The sequence below is a fragment of the Bos indicus x Bos taurus genome, chromosome 7 (assembly GCF_003369695.1).
Source record: "Bos indicus x Bos taurus breed Angus x Brahman F1 hybrid chromosome 7, Bos_hybrid_MaternalHap_v2.0, whole genome shotgun sequence".
NCBI classification, from domain to species: Eukaryota; Metazoa; Chordata; class Mammalia; order Artiodactyla; family Bovidae; genus Bos; species Bos indicus x Bos taurus.
The window spans coordinates 109,266,793-109,285,203 of NC_040082.1; the positions used below are offsets into that span (position 1 = coordinate 109,266,793).

Consider the following 18,411-nt stretch of genomic DNA (forward strand, 5'->3'; position numbering starts at 1 on the left):
AAGAAAATGAGAAATGTTACCCATGACCCAACAGATACAACACAGCCATTTTTATTTTTGCATATTGAGTCCCTGTCCACTGTAAAGATATTACTTTTGTAGGATATACCTAACTTTCACATGATCCCCTTTAATGGCTGTGTAACATTCCACGAAGTAGATCATTCATAATTTACTAAACTCACTTTAGAAGTGGTACAAGACATGCTGGAAGTATGAGCTCTGTAGTCAGACAGACCTACATCAAATCCAAACTCTGCTGAATCACCACAGGATTCAGCTGGTGGATTACCTCACTCACTTTAATTTGTCCATCACTAATTACCAGTACCACCCTCCTATGTTCCAGGCTCAACACTGAGCACTGAGTATACAAAAGTGGACACCAGGATCTCTGCCTTCAGAAGCAAATAAGATAGATACACAATTTCCAACCATATTAAGTGCTATAAAGAAAAAATAAAAAACACTAAGAGACTGGAGTGCCTTGAATTCCCATCCACAGAATGAGGATATTGTACCACCTAGAGCTGTTATAAGAATTCAATGATACTCCATGTACAATACTTGGCACCATTCTTGGCAGAGAGTATGTACCCAGTATATGTTAACTATATCACTGTTTGGGATAAAGAGAGATCACCAAAGCAGGAAATATCATCCTCTCAGTACACACTTTCTTCTTTTCTCTATCAATATAAATCTTACACTTTTTCAGGTTTGAGTTGACTGCTAGAAGTTTGATGTGGGTCTACTTTTTAAAAATTTATTTACTTTATTGAAGGATAATTGCTTTACAGAATTTTGCTATTTTCTGTCAAACTTCAACATGAATCAGCCATAGGTATACATATACCCCCTTCCTTTTGAACCTCTCTCCCCATCCCACCCCCTATGTTGATACAGAGCCCTTGTTTGAGTTTCCTGAGCCATATATCAAATTCCTGTTGGCTACCTATTTTACATATAGTAAAGTAAGTTTCCAACTCAATGGACATGGGTTTGGGTGGACTCCAGGAGTTGGTGATGGACAGGGAGGCCTGGCGTGCTGTGGTTCGTGGGGTCTCAAAGAGTCGGACACGACTGAGCGACTGAACTGAACTGAACTCACTTAAGTTTCCATGTTACTCTCTCCATACATCTCACCCTCTTCTCCCCTCTCCCTCTATCCATAAGTCTATTCTCCATGTCTGTTTCTCCATTGCTGTCCTGTAAATATCTTTAGTACCACTTTCTAGATTCCATATATATGTGTTAGAATATGGGTATTTATCTTTCTCTTTCTCACTTCACTCTGTATAATAGATTCTAGGTTCATCCACCTCCTTAGAACTGACTCAAAGGCGTTCTTTTTTATGGCTGAGTAATATTCCATTGTGTATATGTACCACAAATTCTTTATCCATTCATCTGTCAATGGACATCTAGATTGCTTCCATGTTCTACTATTGTAAACAGTGCTACAATGAACAATGGGATACATGTGTCTTTTTCAATTTTGGTTTCCTCAGGGTATATGCCTAGGAGTGGGATTGCTGGGTCATATGGTGATTTTATTCCTAGTTTTTTAAGGAATCTCCATACTGTCTTCCATAGTGGTTGTATCAATTTACATTCCCACCAACAGTGCAAGAGGGCTCCCTTTTCTCCACACCCTCGCCAGCATTTATTGTTTATAGACTTTTTGATGTTGCCATTCTGACCAGTGTGAGGTGATATCTCATTGTAGTTTTGATTTGCATTTCTCTAATAATGAGCGATGTTGAGCATCTTCTCATGTGTTTGCTAGCCATCTGTATGTCTTCTTTGGAGAAATGTCTGTTTAGGTCTTTTCCCCACTTTTTGATTGGGTTGTTTGTTTTCCTGGTATTGAGTTGTATGAGCTGCTTGTATATTTTGGGAATGAATCCTTTGTCAGTTGTTTCATTTGCTATTATTTTCTCCCATTCTGAGGACTGTCTTTTCACCTTGCTCATAGTTTGATGTGGGTCTATTTTTAGATCCATTTCTCTCCTCGTCATGTTCAAGTTTCCTTTTACCTTCGTGAACAAACTGAGTATAATAGCTCTTTCAACACTTTTATTTGCAATTCCATCATTTGTCCCACTTCTGGGACTGTTTCTGCTGACTTTTCTGTCTGGTTATGGGTCATATTTTCTCTACGTGGCTTGTCTGCACATTTTTTATTGGATGCTGGTATTGGATTTCATGTTTTTGGGAGCTGGACTTTGTTGTAATCCCTTCAGATATTGTTAGGGTTTGTTCATGATTAGGTACTTCAAATAAATCTCATCCTTTTAAGGTTTGCCTCTAAGATTTGGTAGGTGGGTCCAGAACAGGCTTTTCTCCAGGGCCTTACTCCATGCCTCATCCATTAGGTCTTTCTACTTTGATTAGTGAGAATATGAACTATTCCCAGCCTTGTGTGAACTCCAAGAATTCTTCCACCTGCTAATTTCTGACAGGTCTCCATAAAACGAGCAGAACAGTACTTGATCAAAGGCTTGAGTGAACGAACCCCTTGCAGCTCCCTCCTCTCCTGTACCTGAGCTCCTCACGCATTCAAGCCTACTCAAGCTGCCTTCACCTCTCTCAGCTCTGAACTCTGTCTCATCAACTCAGGAAGACCACTAGATTCTTTCTGGGTCCCCCTTCCCTGAGCTTCAGTTTAGAAACTCTCCAGGTGGTAAGCTGAGGCAGTCACAGAACTCTGTTGTTTATTTCCTTCCTCTCAGGGATCATTGTCCTGTGCTGTTTTCTGACCTATTTCTAAAACTGCTGTCTCATAACTGTCAGGTTTTCCAGTCACTTGAGGTGGCAAGGTAAGCCTACTGTTCCATTATGGCTAGAGGAAGAACTAATCAAGTTTAATTTCAACTTCCTCATTTTCAATGAAACCTCTCTAGACTACAAGTCCAAATAGTTTTTCATTTCTCTGATCTTTGTACCATTCACTGATCTAGCATAGTAACAGAGGCCCTACAGTATACTTTGTCTATCAACACCCCACCATCCCCATCCCATCATACAGATTCCAGCAACACCTGCCATTAGTTTCACTACCAGACCAAGCACCACAGGGTTAAATGCAACCACATATTACAGTGGCTTGCTAGTGCCAGGCACAGTTTGAGGTATTTGGTTAAAACAAAGAAGACGCTGTCCCTAAGTTCCAAGAGCTCACAGTCTGGGACAACTTAGGAATCAACTTCTCACCCATAAATCCATAACATAGTTTTAATGGGAAAAACTAAGGTATAAATGAAACTTTAGAACATGGATTGTGGCTTGTCACAAGTTTTCTTAAAGGGCTAGGGAACAAGCAGTTTAGACTTGGAAGTCATACAGGCTCCTGTAATAACTGCTCACCTCTGTCAGTACACCACAGAGCCACAGACACGTGAATGAATGGACAGGGCTGTATTCCAACAACTCTGTTTACAATAACATGCAGCCGGTGCCCTTGCTGGTGTCTGCAGACAGCCTGCACCATCCACAGTGGCATGTCCTATTTGTGCCATCCCGACAAGTTCTCTTAGGCAGCAACTGCATACCGTATCTTCCACACACACACCACAGAACTTGCATAATGCAAGCTCAGAGGAGTTTATTAAGCACTTTTTAATTTCTTTCATTTGGCATTTGAAGGGATCCCTTTATTTTGTTCAAAACTGCTTCCAACAGTAAAAAAAAGCTACACTTACTATGACTTATGGAAAAGAAATCAATGTTTAGTGCATAAAATACTCTAAGGATGATAAAACAAACAAATGATGATCCTGAAAACTTAATTCATTTTGTAAATAAGTCAAGGTTGCTATTTACTTAAAAGAACCAACTCTGAGGATTGGTTCGATTAGGTACTTCGAATAAATCTCATCCTTTTAAGGTCTGCCTCTAAGATTTGGTAGGTGGAAATGCACCCCAGAGGTGTGGACATGGTCCAAAACACTACCAGACTTCTTTGAGAATTATCTAAAGAGAGAATTCACAAGCACATTAAAAGACTGCCTCAAAAATAATTTTCAATTATCAAAATTAAAATCTACTCAGAAAAGACAGACATTTGATAAACTGTATGTATTTTCCAAATGGTTCTATCAAAAAGATAACCTCACAAAACAAATTCTGAAAGTGTTTAAATTTTTCATTGTTGCAAAATATGCATGTATACATAGAAACACATACACGCCCATGTGACTGGCATTAAAAGAACAGTATCCTTAATGGGTATATCTGGCACTTTGTTTAACAAGGTTCGTCTTACTATTTTACAGTTACACCTTGTTCAAGATGGAGGGATCTTACAAGCCATCTAATCTAATGCTCCTTCAAATGAAGGATTTCCCTTTTATAATATTCAAAACAATGCTTTGTAGTTTGTTCATCTCTTAAAACTCATATTCAGAAACGAACATGCGCTAAAAGTGTGCCTGGCCTATAATGAAGTGGGACCTGTGTTACCAGGATACGATGCTCAAATGCATGCAAGATTAGAATGGGCTGGTCAATGAGTGAACAGAGGCTTTGTCCTATAAAATGCAGCTTGAAGCCTTATTTCCCCTCAACTCCTTTCACTGCAGCTAATTTTTTTTTATCCAAATTCAAGACTATACAATAATTTCTATTAACTTTTCTCTTAGTTTCAGCCCACCATTCCATACATTGAGATCCTGAGGATCCTGCCGTCCAATATTTCAGGTAAATATGTCACGTCTTTATCAAATCACTGGCACAACAAAGACCTTCACAATGTGAGGAACAGCAAGATGAAAACTCTGAGGCAGAAAGTACAGACAACACTTTGCTATAAAGAGAAACAGAAAGATGGAACGGAGGAAGGATGTATATATTTGGTGTGGTGGTTTAAAAATATATACTCAAATTTTATATGCTAATGAATCATCCAAAAAGCAAAGGAAAAGTACAAAATGTAAAAATATTTTCTAAATTGTTAAAATTTAATACAAATACATTTATCATATACTGCTTGGTTATCTATTTTAGGTCAAAATTTGGTTTTTAGAGGCTCCAGCTCCTTCTGAATTCTCTTTCCTTTCAGGGTCTCTGATTCCAGGATAACACCTACTTTTCTTCTGAATATTTTTGAAATCTCTATATCCAGTAGCCCCTGCCTTTTCATGGCCCTTTTCATCTAAGATCTTGTTTCCACATTGATTGCCTTCACTCTAAAATCAGAATTTTGAAAACCAAGTTTAGGTTTAATGGATTCATCCAACAAAATCACATATATAAAACATAAGAATCTAAGGGGGTTTTTTTAATGTTATGGCATCCCTTTAGTCAACTAGATGACCAAAAAATTTTATTACTTGGTAAAATTGTTCTCCAAGGCTTAAACATCCAATTCTGAAAATTTCTATGCAAAATGACTATTACCAAATTCTTCCCACCAGCATATTTGCATACAAAATGACATCATCAACAACAGGGCCTCTCCCCCAACCCCCACCTCCAGGCTCAAACAAAAAGTTAGTGTGCACACACACAAAGCACATCTACAACGTCTGTTCCACAGTAAATGCTAGCTAGATTTTACATTTGTTTCTAGATCTAAGCTCACCCTTTGAGTAAGTAACAAGAAAGCAACCATGAACAACAACCAGTATCTGTGAATAAATATAAGGCATGTTCCTACAAAAGTTCACTTCAAAAAATAAATTCTTTACAGTTAAAATATGAAATTTGTTATCACCAAATAAATCTCCATTTAAAATGGACTCTAATGATAAAGAATGTATTTTCAAAGTACAACACTTGTTTATGAAATATTTTATAAAGTTTAACATTTTCCAAAATGTACTTCTAAAATACCAAAGCATTTAGGAAGAAATTGCCAAATTGCTCTTTAAAGATATAGGACAAATAAATCTTGTCCAGTAATTCATACATGCCTAATTTACAGAAATAATGACTCATTGGAAAAGACTCTGATGCTGGGAGGGATTGGGGGAAGGAGGAAAAGGGGATGACAGAGGATGAGATGGCTGGATGGCATCACTGACTCGATGGACATGAGTTTGAGTGAGCTGCAGGAGTTGGTGATGGACAGGGAGGCCTGGCGTGCTGCAATTCATGGGGTCGCGAAGAGTCGGACATGACTGAACTGAACTGAACTGAATGCAAAATAATTAGAAAGGTTTTTACTTTCACAACCAAGTAAAAGAATTAAAACGAGTTATCATGTTAAGCTCTAGGAAAACTACTTTTGTCTTTATATTCACCAAACACTTGTCCTCAAAATTTTTATTAACTTCCCGTCTATTGACCACAGCTGGTTCTTTTTTTGCCAGTAATTCTGTTTCATAACAATTTTTTTTGTAATTTGAACATCACTTTGTTTAGTGTCAACACTCAGTAAATCTTCAATAAACACATTAAGAATTCTCTTCAACTTAAAATTACAAGCACACAAGAGTCAGAATATATTATTTTTCCTAAAAGCACTAAAATTTGAGACTAAATCGAGAATATCATAATGTGAAATAACCAAATATTCAAATTTTAAGCTACTTTCTTTTTTTAAATTGAGGTATGATAGACATAAGGGATTCCCTGGTGGCTCAGATGGTAAAGAATCTGCCTGCAATGCAGGAGGCCCATGTTCCATCCCTGGCTGAGGAAGATCCCCTGGAGGAGGAAATGGCAACCCATTCCAGTATTTTTGCCTGGGAAATCTCATTGACAGAGGAGCCTGGTGGGCTACAGTCCATGTGGTTGCAAATATCCAGGCACGACTGAGTGATTAGAGTACACTGACATAATAGATAAAAGCCATTTTCTTAAACATGAAAAATTTTAACAGATTTCTATCACCATTCTTGTTTTTTAAAATACATTCCTAGGACTTCCCTGGCAGTCCAGTGGTTGGAACTTTGCATTTCCACTGTGGGGGTGTGGGCCAGATCCCTGTTTGGGGGAACTAAAGATTCTGCACGCTAATGATAGCGCGGCAAAGAAACAAAAACAAAGAAACAAAATATATTCCTAAATTCCTGCTGAGAAAGCACAAAAACTTCTTAGATTTCATGTTAGTCCACTGACTTAGAAATAGTTTATAGGTAAACTGACATAAAAATGCCACTAGACCGTGAGCTTCAGGAAGAAGAGAAAGAATTTGTTTTGCTTATTTCTGGGGCCCATCCCTCTTCCCTAGTACCTTGGATGGTGGCTGGGACCAGCAGGTTTTCAATTAGTATTTGCTGGATTGAAAGAACCTATGTGTGCAGATCCCTTAGTAGAAAGCTAGACCCAAACTACCTGCAGGATTCCACCACCGAAGCCACGAAAAAACCTTGAGCAATCTCATGATGTTCGGATACAAAATGAGCCACTACAGAACAGAGGAAATGAAGAGAAGATAGACACCCAGGGGAACTGACTGCAGACTCAAGTTTCCAAGACTGCTCCAATGTATTCACATTGATGCCATGTCTGAAACTTCACCACTTTATAGAGATTCATTTAGGTTAACAAATCTCCTCTTGTAAGAACGCAGGCACCATTTAAGCCTCTCAATAACCTTGTATTGTGCTGTGCTTAGTCGCTCAGTCGAGTCCAACCCTTTGCAAATTGCCAGGCTCCTCTGTCCATGGGGATTCTCCAGGCCAGAATACTGGAATGGGTTGTTACGCCCTCCTCCAGGGGATCTTCCCAATCTAGGAATTGAACCCATGTCCCCCATATTGCAGGCAGATTCTTTACCATCTAAGCCACCAGGGAAGCCCCTCAATAAACTTAAGGTATAACTATTTCACCATTCCCTTTTGCAGACAAAATTGAGGCTAAAAGGCCAAATTACTTTCCTAAACTCACACAGTACTTCGCCAGTGACATAAGGCTTATGAACAGCACAACTGAAACCTCCCCACTGACAGAGGAACAAGACCAGCCTTTACCACCCATCAGTATCCAATACCCTTCTATACAAACACCTACAACAAGTTTTCTAAAGATGGGGCCTTTGCTTGGAATGATGAGCAAGAAACAAGTAGTTTCAGAACACAGATCACTTATGAGGCAAGTATCTAAAGTGAGGATCATGGATTCGAGGTGCCTAGAGGAACCTAAAGACAAACCACAGATTTCAAAATACTGCACAGGGCCAGTTCTTGTTCCAGAACAGTTTGCCTCTCCCTCTTCCTCCCCTTCCACGTGACCCTCACAGATCTCAACCCCAGAAAACAGACTACCATTGTCAGTGCCACAGTTTGGAAACATTTTGTGTCCCAAACACAGTGACTGGCACAGAACAAGCAAGCAAATATTTACTGAATGAACCAAAGGCCAAAGTTGTTACTATGGGCAAGGCAGGACCCTAACTGCCTTTTTTTTAACAAAGTGGAGATGAGAAGTGCATACTAAGCAACCGATTATTGATGTAAAAATGAACGTTTGAAAGGAAGGTGTAAACTGAGGAAAGGCTGGCGAAAGCCCTTCCTGATTCTTCTTCCCTAGCTAGATTGCCTCAAAGAAAAAAACAGCTTAGCATGTTCGCAAACACATATCTCAGAAGTGGCGTGATGTTCTAATAGTTTATAGAGTATAAAAACAAACACCTTGTGTAGGTTGCCTAGTTTAGGTCATCTTAACATGAAAAGAAGCTTTAAAAAAAGTTCCCCTCTCAGCATTCTCAGGGTGAGAGTAGGTAGAGATGGAGAAGATAGTAGACATTTTTCCAAGAAGTCTGCTGTGGGCCAAAAACAAAACCATACTCCACAGTGTGGGGAAAGTTTCTTTCAAAACACTACCAGAAATTTGTACAAATATATGCTTTATACTAAATTATTAAAGAGCAAATGATAGGAAGACGTAAGATTAAGCCAAATGGCTTCAAAGACAACTCTCAAAAATTTTACCTATTTCCCCTCTGGCAGACTCTCATGACCTGAAGACTTGGCTACAGGTTCCAATTGGTATCGGATTCGTCGTAACGTCAGATGTTCAGGCGTCAAATTACAGTAAAACTGGTAGGGCACAATAAGAGCCAAAAGCAACACGGAAGATGCCCATTTTCCTCCTCCACTCTCCTTCCACTTGTCACATAAGAAAAATGGCACGTTTTTACGGTAGAAAGGGCCTCATCCTTCTAGATTCAATACAGCGCAGTCTGTGATTTCGGGAAGGAACCTGTGCGGATTCCGAAATACAGGTTGAGACTTCATCCATCATGAACTAGTTTTGCACTCTTCCACCACCTCCTTTGTCTGAGCTGTCCCTGCAAACTCGCAGTTCAATGCCTTCCTGTAAACAAGCTAACTGAACCCAGGGGAAAAAAGCCTTTTTAAAAAGAAGAGAAGAACCCAATAACGCGTCTGAAGCCTCATTCCCAGCAGCGAACAGGCGGGGGAGGACACGACGGGAACCTCGACCCTAGGGCCGCCCGCCGAGCGGCGCATCAATCCGGGCGGGGTGGGGGCGCCGCATCCGCCGCCTCCGTGCCCAGGTTGTGGCTCCTGGGGGATGAGGACCAACCCTACCCCCCTCCGCCTTCCACGGCTCCTCTCTTCCCTGCCAGGCACTCACCTCCATGGATAGGCAGCGGCGCCAGAACCTGGCCGCGGACCTCGGCCTTGGGCGAGTCGAGTCCGTAGCGCCCGCGGTCGATGCGGAATGTAAGCGGGGCGCCGCGGCCGGGCTCCTGCACCGTCACGTTGATGAGCGCAGTGTAGTACTCCTGGCTCGCGTTGTCCGCCCGCGCCGGCCACAGGCTGCAGGTCAGCAGAGCGAACGCGGCGAGCCGGGCCGGGCCCGCCCGCGCCGCGCCGCTCATCGTCCCTCCGGCCGCCGCCGCTCGCGGACCGGGCTCCCGGGCCGGCGCCGAGAGGAGGGGCGGGCGCGGCCGGCCCTGCAGCGCGAGCGCACGCGCGCGGCCTGTGCGCGGCCGGGCACGAGCGCAGCCCTCCTCGGCGCCGCGGCCCCGCCGCTCGCCACCCTCAGAGCCGCGGCCCGCCCGCAGGGAGGCGCCCATGGGCGCTTCGGCGAGGACAGCGGGTCAGGGCTCGCGCGGTCGTCTCCTCTGGGTCCCTCCACTGCCGTGTCGGCGGGCCCACTCCATCCCCTGGCCCGGTCCCGCCGAGTGGGGGCGCCTCGTGAGGACGCACCCAACGGGGAAGATGCACCCGAAGGAAGGTCTCTGGAGCACCAACTCCTCAACGCCCGGCAGCCGCCTCAGGCGCGCGCTCCCCGCCGCCCCGCCCCCTGCCTGTGGAGTGGCATGGCGCAGGCCTGGGACTCAGCCCCACCTCCCTGCGCATGCGTACGAGCCCCTGTCAGCTCCCGCCCGCCGGCACGAGGGCCCTGCAATCCCCGTCGCTGCTTGCCGCGTACCCGGCCATGTTTGAACGGCAGGCCGGATGCGCGTCTGGCTTGGAGTCTGGGGGCTTTCCAAGGGCCTGTGGAAGAGTTTGAGATGAGGATACAAAAGAAAAATAGCTAAAACTTTAAAATTATTTTTAAAATTAAATGTCTATGGGATTTCACATTTCAGCTGGTCACCTCCAAGTCATGTAATCGGCATCTCGGGAGAGGGTGGGGAATGCTTCTGTGCAATAAGAGTACGGGGGCTCACTAGACCCGGATCTTTAAGGATATCTGGGTTATTTGGAAAGGACATCTACAGACTAGATGAAATCTCCAGAGGCACTGGACAAGACAGGCATTGTGGTGAGGCTCCCTCCTCCCTCCACCCCCTCTCCCCCAGCACACACACTACACACACACACACACAGATACACACCCTGTTGTCAGTCCGTGTCAGTTAAGCTATGGACTTTTCTAAAGCATAAATGAAAGAGAAAGGGGGATTCTAGCCTCAGGTGCAGCTGAATTCAGGAGTTTATATGTTAGTGGGCAGTATGCTCATCATTGCGATGAAGTGGAGAGGAAGGGAAATTCCCAGGTGGCTCAGTGATAAAGACTATGCCTGCCAGTGCAGGAGACACAGGAGATGCCAGTCGATCCCTGAGTTGGGAAGATCCTGTAGGAGACAATGGCAAGCCACTCCAGTATTCTTGCCAGGAAAAGCCCATGCACAGAGGAGCCTGGTGGTCTACACTCCGTGGGCTCACGAAGAGTCAGACACAACTGAGCACGGGAAGGATGGTATCTTCTGACTAGCCAAGCTTGGAGCTCCTTCGTCCTATGGTGGAAAGGGGATGCAGTCAGCCTTGCACAACCAAAATACTGAGAATCAGAGAGAGAGGCTACTTCTGAAAGGAAAGGTGAGCTGCTGTTTCCAGTGAAAGGGTATAGATGCAGTTCAGGCCAACACATCAGATGTCCACTGGTGCTGCCTTATCAACATTCTTAACAAGTTCTTCCTCCAGTTCCTTCCCTTCCATCCCCACCAGGTTTGTTTGTCGAGTACATGCTCTGTCTTGAGACTGCATTTTATTTACTTGCATACAGTAATTAACTGCAAGGAGATCAAACCAGTCAGTCCTAAAGGAAATCAACCCTGAATATTCATTGAAAGGACTGATGCTGAACCTGAAGCTCCAATACTTTGGCCACCTGATGGGAAGAACTGACTCATTGGAAAAGACCTTGATGCTGGGAAAAATTGAAGCCGAAAGGAGAAGAAGGCAGCAGAGGATGAGACGGTTAGATGGCATCACTGACTCAATGAATATGAATCTGAGCAAACTCCAGGAGATAGTGAAGGACAGGGAAGTCTGGTGTTCTTCAGTCCATAGGCTCCCAAAGAGCTTAGCAGCTGAACAACAACAACAACAAATTAAGTAACCAGGTCACAATCCTAGGCCCTGTATTTAAAGAGACTCTCACAGCTGGACCCCTCTCATAGGGCAAGGAGTCCTTGGACTCAAAGTACCCCTGCTCAGGCACTGAGAGCCAGGATTCCCTTTCCAAACAGCCCTGGACCACTTAGGGCCTACATGGTAGAGCTCTTCTCTAGTGAGGGTTTTCTTACTCTGCTCTTGTCTCTTAACCTACCCTGCCCTGCCCCTGCTTGAGAAACTCATGCCCCTTACTCACTTGTCCTTACAAAGGTCTTTCAAAGTGTAAGGTACCTATGCCCCCTGGCACAAGAAATGATTATAGAGACCCAGAACCACCGTATTAAATCAGTTGGAGAGAAAGTGCATCTCTTTAAAGCTCTCTTTGGGCCCATCCTTCTAAATTTGTCAAGGAGAAAGTTGGGTCTAAAGTGCTTTTAACACTTCTCCGGCACTTCGTAATCCCTCTTTCAAACAAAGTGGGATTAGGTCTTTGCACACAACCATAGCAGGAACCAGCATCTAGAACAGTATTAAAAACAACCTGCATTTGGGGTGTAATTGTCTTTAATTTAATGGAAACTTTTCAGTTAGAGTTTTTTCATTTTTTAAAAAACTAATTTATTTTAACCTGAGGCTAATTACAATATTGTAGTGGTTTTTGCCATACATTGACATGAATCAGCTATGGGTGTACATGTGTCCCCCATCCTGAACGCCCATCCTACCTCCTTCCCCATACCATCCCTCAGGGTCATCCAAGTGCACCGGCCCTGAGCGCCCTGTCTCATGCACTGGCGATCTATTTCATATATGGTAATATACATGTTTAAATACTATTCTAGCAAATCATCCTACCCTCGCCTTCTTCCACAGAGTCCAAAAGTCTGTTCTTTATCTCTGTGTCTCTTTTGCTGTATCACTTATTGGGTCATTGTGGTCATCTTTCTAAATTCCATATGTATGCATTAGTATACTGTATTGGTGTTTTTCTTTCTGACTTAGTTCACTCTGTATAATAGGCTCCAGTTTCATCCACCTCATTAGAATGGATTCAAATGCATTCTTTTTAATAACTGAGTAATATTCCATTGTGTATATGTACTACAGCTTTCTTATCCATTCATCTGCTGATGGACATCTAGGTTGCTTCCATGTCCTGGCTATTATAAACAGTGCTGCGATGAACACTGGGGTACATGTGTCTCTTTCAATTCTGGTTTCCTCAGTGTGTATGCCCATCATTGGGATTGCTGGGTCATATGGCAGTTCTATTTCCAGTTTTTTAAGGAATCTCCACACTGTTCTCCATAGTGGCTGTACTAGTTTGCATTCCCACCAACAGTGTAAGAGGGTTCCCTTTTCTCCACACCCTCTCCAGCAGTTAATGTTTGTAGACTTTTTGATAGCAGCCATTCTGACTGGTGTGAGATGGTACCTCATTGTGGTTTTGATTTGCATTTCTCTGATAATGAGTGATGTTGAGCATCTTTTCATGTGTTTGTTAGCCATCTGTATGACTTCTTTGGAGAAATGTCTGTTTAGTTCTTTGGCCCATTTTTTGATTGGGTCTTTTTTTTTTTTTTTTGGTATTGAGCTACATGAGCTGCTTGTATATTTTTGAGATTTAATTCTTTGTAAGTTGCTTCATTTGCTATTGTTTCCTCCCATTCTGAAGGCTGTCTTTTCACCTTGCTCATAGTTTCCTTCATAGTGCAAAAACTTTAAGTTTAATTAGGTCCCATTTGTTTATTTTTGCTTTTATTTCCATTACTCTGGGAGGCGGGTCATAGAGGATCCTTCTGTGATTTATGTCAGAGAGTGTTTTGCCTATGTTTTCCTCTAGAAGTTTTATAGTTTCTGGCCTTACATGTAGAACTTCAATCTATTTTGACTTTATTTTTGTGTATGGTGTTAGAAAGTGTTCTAGTTTCATTCTTTTAAAAGTGGTTGACTAGTTTTCCCAGCACCACTTGTTAAAGAGATTGTCTTTTCTCCATTGTATATTCTTGCCTCCTTTGTCAAGGATAAGATGTCCATAGGTGTGTGGATTTATCTCTGGGCTTTCTATTTTGTTACATTGATCTGTATTTTTGTCTTTGTGCCAGTACCATGCTGTCTTGATGACTGTAGCTTTGCAGTGTAATCTGAAGTCAGGCAGGTTGATTCCTCCAGTTCCAGTCTTCTTTCTCAAGATTTCTTTGGCTATTCAAGGCTTTTTGTAATTCCATACAAATTGTGAAATTTTTTGTTCTAGTTCTGTGACAAATACTGTTGGTAGCTTGATAGGGATTGCATTGAATCTATAAATTGCTTTGGGTAGTATACTTATTTTCACTATATTGATTCTTCTGATCCATGAACAAGGTATATTTCTCCATCTATTTGTGTCCTCTTTGATTTCTTTCATCAGTGTTTTATAGTTCTCTATATATAGTTCTTTTGTTTCTTTAGGTAGATTTATTCCTAAGTATTTTAGTCTTTTTGTTGCAATGGTGAATGGAATTGTTTCCTTAATTTCTCTTTCTGTTTTCTTGTTGTTAGTGTATAGGAATGCAAGGGATTTCTGTGTGTTAATTTTATATCCTGCAACTTTACTATATTCATTGATTAGCTCTAGTAATTTTCTGGTGGTATATTTAGGGTTTTCTATATAGAGGATCATGTCATCTGCAAACAGTGAGAGGTTTATTTCTTCTTTTCCAATCTGGATTCATTTTATTCATTTTTATTCTCTGATTGCTGTGGCTAAAACTTCCAAAACTAAGTTGAATAGTAGTGGTGAGAATGGGCACCCTTGTCTTGTTCCTGACTTTAGAGGAAATACTTTCAATTTTTCACAATTAAGGATAATGTTTGCTGTGGGTTTATTATATATGGCTTTTATTATGTTGAGATATGTTCCTTTTATGCCTGCTTTCTGGAGGGTTTTTTTTTTTTTTTAATCATAAATTGATGTTGAATTTTGTTAAAAGCTTTCCTGCATCTATTGAGATAATCATATGGTTTTTTATCTTTGAATTTGTTAATATGGTGTATCACATTGATTGATTTGTGAATATTGAAGAATCCTTGCATCCCTGAGATAAAGCCCGCTTGGTCATGATGTATCTTTTTAACATGTCATTGGATTCTGTTTGCTAGAATTTTTTTGAGGATTTTTACATCTGTGTTCATCAGTGATATTGGCCTGTAGTTTCCTTTTTTGTGGCATCTTTGTCTGGTTTTGGTATTAGGGTGATGGTGGCCTCGTAGAATGATTTTGGCAGTTTACCTTCCTCTGCAATTTTCTGGAAGAGTTTGAGTAGGATAGGTGTTAGCTGTTCTCTAAATTTTTGGTAGAATTCACCTGTGAAGCCATCTGGTCCTGGGATTTTGTTTGTTGGAAGATTCTTGATTACAATTTCAATTTCCATGCTTTTGATGAGTCTGTTAAGATTTCCATTTCTTCCTGGTTCAGTTTTGGAAGGTTATACTTTTCTAAGAATTTGTCCATTTTTTCTCAGTTGTCCATTTTATTGGCGTATAGTTGCTGATGGTAGTCTCTTTTGATCCTTTGTATTTCTGTGTTGTCTGTTGTGATCTCTCCATTTTCATTTCTAATTCTGTTGATTTGATTCTTCTCCCTTTTTTTCTTGATTAGTCTGGCTAATGGTTTGTCTATTTTATATATCTTCTTAAAGAACCAGCTTTTAGTTTTGTTGTTCTTTGCTGTAGTCTTCTTTGTTTCTTTTTAATTTATTTCTGCCCTAATTTTTATGATTTCTTTCCTTCTACTAACCCTGGGGTTCTTCATTCCTTCTTTTTCTAGTTGCTTTAGGTGTACAGTTAGCTTGTTTGATTTTTCTCTTATTTCTTGAGGTAAGCTTGTATTGCTATGAACCTTCCCCTTAGCACTGCTTTTACCGAATCCCATAGGTTTTGGATTGTTCTGTTTTCATTTTCATTTGTTTCTATGGATATGATTATTTCTTTTTTTATTTCTTCTGTGATTTGTTGGTTATACAGAAGCGTGTTGTTTAGCCTCCTTATGTTTATATTTTTAATAGTTTTTTTTTTTTCCTGTAGTTGACATCTAATCTTACTGCATTGCGATCAGAAAAGATGCTTGAAATTATTTCAATTTTTTAAAAAATTTACCAAGGCTTGATTAATGGCCCAGGATGTGATCTATCCTGGAGGATGTTCTGTGTGCACTTGAGAAAAAGGTGAAATTCATTGTTTTAGGGTGAAATGTCCTACAAATATCAATTAGGTCTTACTGGTCCATTGTATCATTTAAAGTTTGTGTTACCTTGCTAATTTTCTGTTTGGTTGATCTATCCATAGGTGTGAGTGGGGTATTAAAGTCCCCACTATTATTGTGTTACTGTTAATTTCACCTTTCATACTTGTTAACATTTGCCTTACATATTGTGGTGCTCTTATGTTGAGTGCATATATATTTATAATTGTTATATCTTCTTCTTGGATTGATCCTTTGATCATTATGTAGTGTCCTTCTTTGTCTCTTTTCAAAGGCTGTGTTTCAAAGTCTATTTTATCTGATATGAGTATTGCTACTCCTGCTTTCTTTTGGCCTCCATTTGCATGAAATATCTTTTCCCAGCCCTTCACTTTTAGTCTGTACGTGTACCTTGGTTTGAGGTGGGTCTCTTCTAGACAGCATATATAGGGGTCTTGTTTTTTTATCCATTCAGCCAAAGTCTTTGTCTTTTGGTTAGGTCATTCAACACATTTATGTTTAAGGTAATTATTGATAAGTATGATCCCATCACTTCATGGCAAATAGATGGGGAACAGGTGGAAACAGTGACTGACTTTATTTTGGGGGCTCCAAAAGCCCTGCAGATGGTGACTGCAGCCATGAAATTAAAAGACACTTACACCTTGGAAGGAAGGTTATGACCAACCTAGACAGCATATTAAAAAGCAGAGACATTACTTTGTCAACAAAGGTCCGTCTAGTCAAGGCTATGGTTTTTCCAGTAGTCATATATGGATGTGAGAGTTGGATTATAAAGAAAGCTGAGCGCAGAATTGATGCTTTTGAACTGTGGTGTAGGAAAAGACTCTTGAGAGTCCCTTGGACTGCAAGGAGATCCAACCAGTCCATCCTAAAGGAGATCAGTCCTGGGTGTTCATTGGAACGACTGATGTTGAAGCTGAAACTCCAATATTTTGGCCACCTGATGTGAAGAGCTGACTCATTTGAAAAGACCTTGATGTTGAGGAAGATTGAAAGCAGGAGGAGAAGGAGACAACAGAGGATGAGATGGTTGGATGGCATCACCAACTCAATGGACATGAGTTTGGGTAAACTCTAGGAATTAGTGATGGACAGGGAAGCCTGGCCTGCTGCGGTTCATGGGGTCGCAGAGAGTTGGACACAACTGAGCGACTGAAGTACTACTACTACTATGATCCCATTGCCATTTACTTTGTTGTTTTGGATTCGAGTTTATAAACCTTTTCTGTGTTTCCTGTTTAGAGAAGATCCTTTAGCACTTGTTGAAGACCTGATTTGGTGGTGTTGAATTCTCTCAGCTTCTGCTTGTCTGTAAAGCTTTTGATTTCTCCTTCATATTTGAATGAGATCCTTTCTGGGCATAGTAATCTGGGTTGTACATTTTCCTCTTTCATCCCTTTAAGTATGTCCTGCAATTCCCTTCTGGCCTGAAGAGTTTCTATTGAAAGATCAGCTGTTATCCTTATGGGAATCCCCTTGTGTGTTATGTGTTGCTTTTCCCTTGCTGCTTTTAATATTTTGCTCTTTGTGTTTGATCTTTGTTAATTTGATTAATATGTGTCTTAGGGTGTTTTGCCTTAGGTTTATCCTGTTTGGTACTCTCTGGTTTTCTTGGACTTGGGTGGCTATTTCCTTCCCTATTTTAGGGAAGTTTTCAACTATTATCTCCTCAAGTATTTTCTCATGGACTTTCTTTTTGTGTTTTTCTTCTGGTACTCTTATGATTCGAATGTTGGGGCATTTAACATTGTCCCAGAGGTCTCTGAGGTTGTCCTCATTTCTTTTAATTCTTTTTTCCTCTCTGCTTCATTTATTTCCACCATTCTATTTCCCACCTCACTTATCTCACTTATCTTCTGCCTCAGTTATTCTACTGTTGGTTCCCTCCAGAGTGCTTTTGATCTCAGTTATTGCATTATTCATTATTGATTAACTCTTTTTTATTTCTTCTAGGTCCTTGTTAAACATTTCTTACATCTTCTCAATCCTTGTCTCTTGTCTATTTATCTGTAACTTCATTTTGTTTTCAAGATTTTGGATCATCTTTACTATCATTATTTTGAATTCTTTTTCAGGCAGATTCCCTATCTCCTCCTCTTTGGTTTGGTTTGGTGGGGATTTATCATGTTCCTTTACCTGTGAATGTTTCTCTGCCTTTTCATTTTGTTTAGATTGCTGTGTTTGGGGTGGCCTTTCTGCTGGCTGGAAGTTCGTGGTTCCTCTTTATTATGGAGGTTGCTCCCTGTGGGTAGGGTTGGATGGGTGGCTTGTGAAGGTTTCTTAATTAGGGAAGCTTGCATCTATGTTCTGGTGGGTGGAGCTGGATGTCTTCTCTCTTCATTTCACTCTCATGGAGTGAAATGAAGTGTCCAGTAATGAGTTTTGAAGTCCATGGGTTTGGTG

General features: G+C 41.1%; 1 protein-coding gene across 4 annotated transcripts in view; it reads right to left on the minus strand.

The window, feature by feature from the left end:
• The window catches only part of RNF130 (ring finger protein 130), a 185,122-nt gene extending 174,902 nt beyond the window's left edge, over window positions 1-10,220 (minus strand). For 2 of the 4 annotated variants that reach the window (XM_027548473.1, XM_027548472.1), the window contains exon 1: window positions 9,547-10,218. In XM_027548473.1, coding sequence (XP_027404274.1) covers window positions 9,547-9,991 — 445 coding nt within the window. In that variant the 5' untranslated portion in view covers window positions 9,992-10,218. Of the gene's footprint in view, window positions 1-9,546 lie in introns of all 4 variants that reach the window. The other 2 variants (XM_027548471.1, XM_027548470.1) reach the window with 2 other exon arrangements.
• Window positions 10,221-18,411: the final 8,191 nt, after the last annotated feature.